Source organism: Plectropomus leopardus, chromosome 5, assembly GCF_026936395.1.
Source record: "Plectropomus leopardus strain MGB_pleo_1.0 chromosome 5, ASM2693639v1, whole genome shotgun sequence".
NCBI classification, from domain to species: domain Eukaryota; kingdom Metazoa; phylum Chordata; class Actinopteri; order Perciformes; family Serranidae; genus Plectropomus; species Plectropomus leopardus.
The window spans coordinates 33,274,829-33,287,023 of record NC_142180.1 but is presented as its reverse complement, the minus strand read 5'-3'; the positions used below and the strand labels follow the sequence as shown (position 1 = coordinate 33,287,023).

General features: G+C 40.2%; 1 protein-coding gene across 1 annotated transcript in view; it reads right to left on the bottom strand.

Moving 5' to 3' along the window:
• The window catches only part of prdm5 (PR domain containing 5), a 48,293-nt gene that overhangs the window by 17,968 nt on the left and 18,130 nt on the right, over window positions 1-12,195 (bottom strand). The window contains exons 12-13 of the mRNA XM_042483814.2: window positions 9,487-9,647; window positions 4,115-4,208 (exon numbers count right to left, since the gene is read on the bottom strand). Of these exons, the coding sequence (XP_042339748.1) occupies window positions 4,115-4,208; window positions 9,487-9,647 (255 nt within the window). The remainder of the gene's footprint in view (window positions 1-4,114; window positions 4,209-9,486; window positions 9,648-12,195) is intronic.

Below are 12,195 nucleotides of genomic sequence, written 5' to 3'. Positions count from 1 at the left end.
GAGAGAGAGAGGGGCTTTTGTTTTCAAAACTTTTGAAACTGGAACCTGGTTTCAAAAGTGTGCATTTTCAGGCCCCCAAAACACTGTTGTCGAGTGAACGAAAGGCCAAACCGCAACAGAAGTTTAATGTTTCAAGAACCATTGCTATGTAAACAGCTCCTCAGTTGTCACCATGTTCCTTTTCTTAACATACATAGTTTCACTTGCCTGAACCTTAAGACACTCATTCAACCAAATTCACTGCACTTGCCTTAACATAAACTGCACCTTTATGTTAAGTATGTAACATCATTTGTGAGGCGCTGATTCATGAGATATCATACAAACTACTGTATGTGCATCTTCTTAAGCTATAGAAGCTTTAGTATGAGGACATGTTGATTAGAGATAATGTTGACTTGTTGCTCTTTCTCTGATCAATACATTTCAGGGGTGATGATTTTTACTTTAGAAGTTGTATCATTTCTGCTGCAGCTCTGAAGAGAGCGTTCGAAAGTCTGAAAAAATAATGAAGTTGATGTCAGGAAGAAAAGGCAAAACTGAAATGCTCAAGTGGCCCTTTAATGACACTATGTGCATATTTTTTGTAATTGTTACATCTTTAAATGATTATAATGGCATATGATGTTATTTGTGGAGAGTTTAGAAAAATCACAGTGAAAATTGGTGCCGTCTTTGTGTTGAATTCAATCCATTCATGCCAGTGTCCCCTGGGTGTACTGACACATGGTGACTTTAATAAAGCTCGTCTGAGACAGCTGCAAAGAGTTGACAAACTGTAGCCGTGGTAGCTTTTTGTTTTGTTCGAACTCATGTTTTTTGCTTGTTAAATATAAAGTAGAAAAAAGTACTTTATTTATTGGTTATGATGATGATGACGAAGTTATAACTATCCAAGTGTTCCAGTTTGACTACTGAACATGTGCAGCCACGCTGGAGACCTCGGTCTGTCTGAACATGTGGAAAGAGTTGATTCATAACACAACATAAACACAAAATCAGCATTTTTAAGGGTTAAAATGCCACGCCAATTTGTCCTAACACAGCTCATGGGTTTACGCTGATCGTTGTGCCCACACATGACACGTCCCATGATGTCAGTATGACACTGAGGCTCTGGGTTTTGTCAACGTTTTTCCCTTGGCACAAATAATTTTCATGACCCCACTACGGTTATTTACCACATCATGGCGCACATGGTGGGAAAATCTACTCTCACTGAGCTGTGATGTGGAGAAGGACACACAACGGGGCCAAAAAGAATAATTTGGAGAATGATAGAAACATCCATCATGACTACTGAGTTCCACAACGTCTTCAGCATCCTGGTCCAAGATTTTGACAGCTCACATTTTATGGGTTGTTGGTGATCTCATAAAGGCTGCTCTCCGAGGAGACGCCTGCCTCTGTGGCACTAAAGCTAATTTGCTTGAGCTCGACATGATGTTCTAACCAAATTAAATTGAAACAAAATCCAAGCCAAATATACAGTACATGCCTCGCCAACTACTTAACACTCTCAAGTTGATGTTTTAGAATTTCTCTTTAATCTGTGTCTCACTTTGCACATTTCTCCCATAATGCTCTCTAGTGTTTGATGGTAAAGCGATAGGGGGAGGAAATCTCCGAGGAATCCGTACAAAGTCCTCTGTGTTTAGCAGGTAAATAATCAATGCTGACTTGTTCCTGTGAAGCAGGAAGACAAACAAGATGGAGCTTTCCTGTCTGCCATCCAGAGAAGCCGCCGATTTAAAGGTTTTTACCTCAGCTGGCGGCCTTCTTTAAGAGACGGAGAAACTAGCCGCCTTTAAAGTTTTACTCACAGTAACAGGGCTGTTTTATGATTTACACGTTTATCACTCTACATTAGAGAGCTGCGTGCCCACGAAATCACTCTTCACTGTTTGAGAACAAGACTCATCTTGTCTGATTGTCGCTCGGGGAACAACTCACACTTTTCACCAGAGCTTATTTTTTCCTCTCACACAAAAAGGCAACAAACAAAAAAAAATCCCAGTCTATAGAACGAGGGGACAGATTTACAGCCAGTCAGGGTCAAGGGTCATCCGGCTGGATGCTTTCTTGGAGTGGTCTTTTCTCTCTTTACTCCTTTCTTTCTTTGAGGTGTCCCCTCAGCTCCCACCCCTCCCCCAGCATTCCTCCCTTTTGTTTATTCTATATAAATACAATCAGACTGGGCCGCGGCACACACTGGAATACGTTCTCTCTTTCTGCTGGTTTGTCCTTCACACATACACATGTACGTAAACACACACATGAGCAGCACGGGCACACACGGAGACAAAGGGAGCTGTTGACAAAGTGTGGTCGGACCTCCGTCCTGCCACCACTGAAATATACACACACTTTTTGACACACTAATCTCGTCAACTAGTGACAGGAAGGTTGAAGAGGCTACACATATCATTTAAGTTGAAAACTCGATGTGTATTATGGAATCAACAAAAGGAGTAAACAAAGCTGAATATGACTTTAACACTGACATGGCTCTACCTTGATCCGGATGGATGTATTAACTAACTGATCTTAAATTCTGATGGCACATCTGTGTCTCCATCAAATAGCAGTAGGCAAAAGCGCCCTGATAGTTCACCAGTTAGACCACATACCATTCATCTGAGTCCTTTCGCAGCATGCCAGGGCCCTTTGTTACAGGTTTCCTCCCCTTCTCTCACCCCTTTCATATCTTTGTCTATCACTGTCTCAATAATAATGATGATGTAAAAATATAAAATAATATTTCGGAATGCAGAGAAAAGACAGGTCAACAGAAAAATTGCATGCTGTATGCAAACAATGCTGTTATGAGATAAAATACTCAATGGCAAACTTTGCTGGGCATCTCACTCTGCTAACTTGTTGATTTTGCTATGGCAACATTAGCTGCTCTGTTTTAACAATGTTAAGCTGCTTTCTCACCACCTTGTGGTAACTCACCATCTACAGTCCTTTCAATGAGGGGAAGGTGGCAGAGATACGATACGATACGATACGATACGATACGATACGATACGATACGATACGATACACCTTTATTGTCAGTTTACACTTAAATTTATTTTGTGTCCTCAGGCAGCTCAAGAAGAAAAAATGGAGGAGCTGATAATGTTGATGTCTGAATACCCGAAGTTAGTGTGTTAGCAGCTTTCAAGGACAACCAGGAGAAAAACTGGGCCTGGGATGACATTTCCACCAACTTCTGATAACTGAAAAATTCTCCAAACATAGAACTCTTTGGTAATGTATGTGATTTTCGTTGTCTTGCATCAGTATGCAACTACAATCTATCTTGCACTTCTGCAGTTTGTTTTGGGGAAAACTCTTGCAGGTAGGTGGTAAAAAGCAAAGCAAAAGTCCTCTGTGAAAGACTGCGTTACATGTGCATTTGATATCGTCCGATATCTATCACAGGCCTCCGAATTGAATCAAATACAAATAGTATTGTGGCACACTTTGTGATATCAACAAATATTGCATCGTCAATATAATTCGTATCAGGATGCAACAGTCATAGTTGCTTTCACTGGAAACTGCCTATTTCTGAGAAATCTATAGAGCTTAAGTGCCTTTCAGCGGGCAAGTCTGAAGCTAAAAAGCAAGCTGAGTAAAGTGATGTATTCAATCTCGAAGAAACAACAACGGGACAATGAACAGACAACATTAGAGAGAAAAAGAGATGAAGTTCAGCAGGAGTGAGGAAAAGAAGGAGACAGCCAGGCAGCGAGCGGGCAGTGAGACAGAGAGAAAGAAAGAGTGAGTGACGGAGTTTAGAGGCCAAGAAGTGTGTGTGTGGCCGTGCCAGGTCTCTGCACCAGTCTGTTGGTAAGGAGACGCACAGGAATGTGTAGCTTTCCAGTTTAAGGCAGTTTAATGAACATCCAGGGCTCTATTTTTGTGGCAGTGCAAAGACTGGAACAAACAGCGCCGCATCAGGTTGGAATTTCAAATATTGAAACGTGTCTTGTTATGTTGTAAGGATGGCCGTGACTGTGCAGTGAGCATAATGTAAAGGTGGTAACAGCAGGGCATCGTACAAAAATGCAAATGACATTCAAGACAAGGTGTACTCCTTCAACAAGGGGGGGCCACTGACCTGTATGGCTGCGGATGTGGACCCTCAGCGTGCCGTTGCTGGCAAACTTTTGTCCGCAGTATGGGCAGATCTTCTCCTTCTCCCCTGTGTGTGTCTGGCAGAAAAATAAAACACACATATGGTTGATGTTAAGAAAAACATTTGTAACATTCATCCTCACATCCTTCCTACATTACAAAGTAAAATGTGATCTGCTGTGATAGCAGGATTTCAATGTCAGAACATTTTACGTATCAGATACTCATGAGAACATTATCAAAAGTAGAAAATTAAACTTTATCATACTGCATCTTGAAACCATTCATAGAAACATAATCTGATTTTTATATCTTTTGTTCAGTAAAAGTTACTCCAGAATCTAGATTCCACTTTAAATGTTCTTTAGAACAGTTATTTAACCCTTTGAAACCTGAGAAATATGGCTCGATTTCTTTCATAACCCAAAAATAAGCAAGAAATTAATCAAAAGTTACAAGAAAATTACCTAAAAAACACCTTAAATAGGAAAAAGGGAAAAAGGAAAGAAGAGAGGGAAATGACCTGGAAAAAAAGTGCATAAAATAAAATATATTATCTTTCTGTAACATAATTTTAAATGTAAATTCCCAAAAGTTTTAACTATAATTTTCTGTACATTTTCCAAGGTTTTTCCTGATAATGATTACTCTCTCTTTCTCTTTTTACCCTTTGCAAATTTCTTACATTTTGCAGGAAATTTCTAGCCTAAATTTTTAAAGGACATTTAACTAATTTGCTCATGTTTCAGACGTTTAAATGCACGTGAAAGGCATCTGAATGCAGCACAAGAAAACTGTTGTAGATCCAGGTTTCAAAGGGTTAAACTGCATTGTCTGATTGGGTACAGAATTAACAAAATGTAGTTTTCTGCTATACTGCACCACTAACCAGCGGTGGACTCAGTGAATGGAGATGCACATGTTCACATGACAGTGGATCCACTGAGCTGCCCTGAAGGCAGGATCAAAGAACACAGACGATGCAGATTTGCCGGGGTCCAAAGCCCGGGGGACTAAAGGCCAGGGTGCACGTATGCATTCATCTCCTCATCCTCCTCCTCCCTCTTCTTCCTCTCTCTTCACCTCCCAGCAGTGTTGAGCTCTGTGGGCTCATACGGGCTGCACATGCAAACAGGGAAGAGGAGCATGTGGAAAGCGTGTACTACCTCCTCTACCTTCGCCTCCACCCCCTTCCCCCGCTCGCTCTTCTCCTTGTTGAAAAGTGCGCTCTGAATTCCTCCTGCTGGCTCTGTTATAAATTCCCGAGAATAATCTTGAGTATGAAAGGCTCAAACTCAGAGCGACAGTTTCAACAGCAGTACAACAATACAGGAACACCGCCTCTCTGGGCCCCCATCCTTTCCTCCATCACCCCACTGTGTCCCTCTGACACCTCGGGTGTTTCGTTACAAAGGCTCCATCCACACACACAGACACACATACACACTAGCAAACACATGCATTCACACACACACACACACACACACACACACACACACACACACACACACACACACACACAGAGACACACAAACAAATCCACATACATACAACACATGCGTCCCAGATGGAGCTGCGTTGCATTATTTAGTTAGTTGTTTGTACAACAGAGAAAACATCTCTACTATTATACCTTCGCGGGCAGACAGCCAGGGGCTACACCGGCAATTTCACACAGGAACGTCACGTTCCGAATCACAAGTGTGGAATTTATTGGGAGTTGTAGGTAATTATTCAAAGTATTTAAATATAATTGATCAGTGTGTCTGTAACTACTCAAAAAACCCAACCCTGTAATTTTCATTCATGGCTGAATTCTTCCAGAGTAGCAGCGACGAGAGGTGAGACGATCTTGTACAAAACATACAATACATGCACATACATGCTGACACACACGCCCTCTCATATAACACAAATCCAGGCTCACTGAGGAGAAAGCATCGAGTGTAACACAAGAGCGCTCCACGAATAACTCCGGCCTGTTCTGCCAGAAATGGACTGCACTACTGTTCATTTACACGAGCTGCTGCTGCTGCACATGTGACTAAAGTTAAAGCAAGGAAAGGCACAAAGTTATACATCCATCCTGTTCAGTCTTGAGTACAGCAACCTATGTTGTTTGTCATTTTACAAAAATCGCTGGTTAAAGATTTTTAACTCTGATAATTTGCTACTTTCATATCTGTGTTTTGAACTGTTACATAAAATGTCACCTTGGCCATGTGTTACTATTTTTAAAATCATTTTGCTATTTCAAAGACTATACGATTAATTTAGTAATCAAAAAAAGTATAGAAATTACAAGAATTAGTTAGTTACAGTGCTACTCAAAAGCATCATGACCATAGAAACAGACTGAATAGAAAGGTTTGCCTTGGTCATTTGACTGGTATGACAGAAACTTCCAACAGCTGTTAGCAGTTTTGGTGACAACACACATCTGTGGGGCTGAAAAGTGTCACACCTACTAGTTTGAGTAGGTGTGACACTCAGTTTTGGCCGATTTTTACACATATTTGTATTATTAGACAGAAAAATACAATCGTTTACTTGGGATAATAATAAATTGACGGTCGATTAATCGGTTGTTAAGAATTTAATAGAATATATGAATCGATTCATTGACAAGGTATGCAGTGCTGTCAGAGTATATACAAAGTCTTGCTGTGAGCTTTGATTGGGGAAAACCACATTTGTTTTTTTTTCTCTCGAAATAACAATTAATCAATCGCTAATTTGACCAATAACTGATAAAGAAAGTGCTTACAATTTGCAATCTGTCACCAAACTGAAACAAACGTTAGATTAACTGCCTTGTTATGTGTTTTTAAACACACTTCAAACCTGACAGAAACTAAATTATCGCACCAAAACTGTCTTGGTTAATCATGTTAGTCATCTACTTTGTTAATTCACTGTTCCAATAATTGCCAACTATGGTTTGGTTTGAATACATTTTTAATTCAAGCATGCTGATTTGCATTTTATTTAATCCCTGCAGTCACGCTCCACTGAGTGTTTCTTAACTTGCATTTGTGAGGCAGTATATCATGTTTCAACAATCGTGCAATTAATGGCAATAAACAACAACAAAAAACAAGACAGTAGCAGTTACAGTGATATTTTAAAAGTAAGGATTTGTTCATTTATAAATGCACTACTCAACCGCTCATGTAGATATTCCTGGAAAACCTCCCCACAGTGAGGCTGCAACTTGCCACAAGTCGGTTTGTTCATAAGGAGGTTTATATTGAAGCTACAATTGCCATGGTAACCATACACATAAAAATGGCCACAGCTCTGACCATCCAGCTACACAGCTTTAAATGGGAATGTCTGTTCTACTCTCATTCTATTTCTATGATCATAACTCTAAGCTCATACTGTGATCGGAAGAAACCTGGATCTGATGTTTTGGCTTTCATGTTGTTAACAAAAGTAACTTATCTTGAACTTTTGATTTTCATCATATGTGCAAAATCAGACATGGTGCACAAAGTTAGATTTGAGGCTAACAAAAGATGGCTGTCAGATCTATTTGTGATTATTTGGGGGCCAAAGTCCGTCAGACAAACAGTTGCTGAGTATCAAGGTGTACATCAAATCAGGCCTCAACAACAGCATGGCCAAAAAGCAGGGTTAACTCTGCTGCATGTAAACACGGCCAGCAAGTTGTCGTCTCCTCGGCAACCTGGCTTTGATCAAGGCCAGATCTCTCTTAGCAGCCTCCAGACCCCGTAAGCAGCGAGACAGTTCAACATGCCTGTCCTCAGCCCTACTGTTCTGAGACAACCTCCGAGACATTTTCTTTTGCCTTGTGCCAAGAAGCTGTTTGGTTTCAATCTCGATCCATAACCACACCGGACGTTGTCAGATTTAGGGCTCATAATCTGCAGCGAGATCTGTTTTGGGCTTTGAAACCCTGCGGAGCTAATGGACTAACTGCCATTTCTAATCAACATAGGAATCGATTCCCGAGCCTTCATGGGCAGCAACGGTCAAGATGGATGTCCCTGCCGGGTTTGACAGTCCAAGATATTACAGAATGCTTAGCTGCATCACTTTCATGAGTCGTGGACGGAGACTGGATGTGAAAGAATGGAAACATTTTGTAAAGTAGATGGCCGGCTTTCATTTCTTCCCTTTTATATTTAGTTTGATGGCAGAAGATTGATGATGGAACTGGAACTGCAGCCCTGCGCGCTCTAGTCAAGCTTCTCTAACAGTTTACATCCATGTCTGTGAAAACATGGACGCTTCACAAACATCTTCTCCCGCCAGCACAGAAGATCTAAACAATCAGCACACTTTCAAGGTGGACACCCAAAATCAGTGTCTCCAGTTCAGTTTTTGACCAAATGTCTCCCGTTCTGTTCTTGAGTTATAACGTTGACAAATGACCAGAAAAGTTTTTTTGTGCAGAACATTATGATATCACAGTAAAGTTCACCTGTTTGATTATAAAATATTACCATTTCATCAGTTTATCCTTTTAACCATTTGTGTAAAGTTTTGTCATATGTAGCATAAGAATTCTTGAGTTAGACCATCAAAATCAAATCAATTCATTGTTGAGTTCAAATGAAAGTTTTTGCCAAATTTGAAGAAATTCCCTCAAGGCGTTTGTGAGATATCGTGTTTACAAGAATAAGACGGATGCAAGTTCACACCTTTGACCTAAAACCACCAAAATCTAGTCAGTTCATCAATGAAGGTTGAAGGTTGGTGCCAAATTTGAAAAAAACAAACAAACAACAAAACTGTCATGTTGTTCTTGTGATACTGCTTTCACAAAAGTGAGACAAAAAGGGTCAAAGTGACCATGGCCTTTGACTAATGACCACCAAAATTTAATCAGTTCATTCTTGAGTCCAAGTGAAAGTCAGTGCCATATTAAAAAAACACACCCTCAAAGTGTTCCTGAGATGTTCACAAGAATGAGAAAGACAGGGTCACAGTGACCTTGACGTTTGACCTATGACCACTAAAAAATGATCCGTTCATTGTTGAGTCCGAGTGGACGTTTGTTCTAAATTTGAAGGTGTTCTTTAGATTTTCTCATTCATAATGATGTGATGGACAACCTGAAACTCTGTCTCCAGCTTTGATTTTCGCCTGCGTAAGACGCATAAAAATGCAGAAGAATATTCTTTGCAACTCTCTGTAGATACGTGCAAGATAACGGCATCAATCAACCTAATCTTGCAAGGTTTCATAACGTATTTTCTGTCCATTTCAACTAAATGCAACAAAAAATGTAGCTTGAACTCAATTTGGGGACAAAGTGACAGCGCCGGCAGACAGTCAATCACTGCGTATGATTGCAGTCGTCTGGCTCCGGCTCTTTTCACTCACCTTCTTGTGGCTCTTGAGGACTGAAGGAGTGACAAAGGCCTTCTCACACAGGTCGCATTTATACTTCTTATGGCCGTCGTGCACCACCTGGATGTGGACGTTGAGCGTGTCCTTCCTCTTGAAGGTGGCGTCGCACTGGTCACACTTGAATGTCCTCTCACCTGCGACGGGAGGACGGAGGAACATTTGTAAGAGCCATTTCCAGTTCATCTATTGTTGTGCCTCTAAACGCACAGCCATCACGCACAGCAAGAGGGGACCCAATTTCACTGGGGCGATTGTGTGAGCAGAAAAATACAAAGAGGGGTGTTTCATTGCACCAGACAACCCTGAACAATAGTCTTTAGAAATTTCTGGTGTTTTTTTTTAGCAGAAGTCGTCCTTTATTGTGCATCTGTAGCTGAACACATCCCAGGGGAAACTGTAAAACAAACTGCTCTGCCATATGTTTCATCTGAGCGTCAAACTGTTCTGTCTCATTATTTACAGCACAAAAAACATGCCTTATTGTATTAATCATTCCACTGACAAGCACTAAAACTGCAGACAGACAGTACTCAGACACAATCTCAGCTGTTCACGCAGCACAGCCTGATGTTTTCCTTCACGCCTCTGCTCTCTGTCTCCATACAACAGCCTCTATTGTTGAAGAGTAGTTGTTTCCATTATATGGAGATCATTCAATTTCCACAGAGTAGTTTGCTGAGAGAGTGTGTGCGTGCGTGTGTGTGTGTGTTTGGCGGGAGCAAGTGGTTACAAGCTTGTGCTCGTTCTCCTGTTACCAAGGCCGATGATGGTCAGCTCAATAAACTGGAACGCCAGTGAAAGCCGAGGTCCATTGTGTTTTTAATCAAATCGAACACATTCGCTTGACGATAATTAATGTCAACGACACCCTCACATAAAGATTTCATTATAACTTGGAACACAGATTCAGTCTGGTATTAAACCAGACATGCACAGACAGTGATTTATACTTTCACATACACACTGGACTGTACTCAAGGTCTTTAAAGACTAGAAATACACAACAGACGCGTAAATCTACATAATTGTGCAGTGGATGTTTCATTGGGCAAGAACCAAACACATTTACAGATTTGTTCTTAAGTGGCATGTAAGAGTAATTTTATACCTCATCCACAAAATGTTCATTTATATTTCAGTTACTTACACAGTTTTAAATTGAATTTGTAAAGAAAACATTGTTTCTCTCACATGCCATGGGTGAACAAAAAATCCAAAAACAGAGAAAATTCTTGATGAATTTGAGTAAAAGGGAGCTGTCTTTTATGGCAAATCTATATCAAAACACTATTTACAAATTCTCACACAACTCCTGCAATATAATCCAAATCTAATTTATCCAGCTGTTTGCTGAGTGCTTCCCAAACACATGCATTTTTGCAAAATCTACAAAAACAGCATTTAGCATAAATTTTTAATGGTGCACATACACGACCAATTCACACAAACTCCCATCTGCTCTGCCCCGCTGATCACATGTGGCTACTGCTTGATTGCTGTCTTAATGTGAATATTTGAAAAAAAATTAAATTGTCAAATTCTCTTATCGTGCCGCCAACCTGGTCTGCATCACAGGTACCTCAGCATGTGCAGCACATTTGTTGTTTCCAATACACAATGAATGGGAGAGAGTTACTGGGCGTGTAAAGTGGACATGAACCATGAGGCTCAGACTAACATGCACATGCTTGCCCAAGTGCTCATTGTATACAGAAGTGTTTTAATTGTAAGGTTCTATTAAATGCATGGGTTAAGGAAATACTGAGCACTGGACTGGATAAACGTGTCTTAGATTATGCTGCACAAAGCATGCTGGGATACCTGCCATGCGGACCATGCAGGCGGCAAAATGAGAGGGTGTGAAAATTTGAACAATTTAAAGATATCTAGAGAGCCAATCACGCTGCAGCCATAAGCGGCTGGCGGGGTGAGAGAGACTCAAGAACTGGTTGCGTGCATGCAGCGTTAAGATATTTATACAGATTTTTTTATGTGTGTGAAAACGCATTTGTCTGGGAAGTACTGAGCAAACAACTGGATGAATGAGAGTTGGATTATTCTGCATAAACTGTGTGAGAGTTTCTAGGTGAAGGTTTTTAAATCTGAACCCCTGTGACTTCAGTTCATCAAAACTTTCTAAAATTCTGGAATCTTTGGAGGCGTGAGAGAAAAACAAAGTTTTCTTCACAAACTCAACACAACATGGTGTGAGTGACTGATATAAAAATGATAATTTTGTGGGGAAAGTGTTCCTTTAAGAAAACTTTTCACCAGTTTTCATGAAAAACAGTCTCAAGTACTCCAGACCTGCCGTACAAGTCCTGTGCTGGTGGTCTGTTTCTCAACGGGAAAAAACTATTATTTGACCTAAAAATCAAACTGCTATTAATGTTCTATTTCTCCACAGCAGACTGTGTATTCACTAATAAAATGCAGTTTTTAGACTTCACATAGACAGGGTCTCAGCAGTCATTGTCTACTCAGTTGCAAAGCATCGTCAATTACCTGGATGAGACAATCGTATGTTCACAGGATTTATGATATTATAAAAAATAATAAAACTTCATTAGGGAAAAAAAATCATATTGCCTTAATCTGAATATATTTTGAGTTTAATTATGTTACAGAAATTGAGTCAAATTAAAATAAAAGCCTTAAAAACACAAATCCAAAATTAATTTT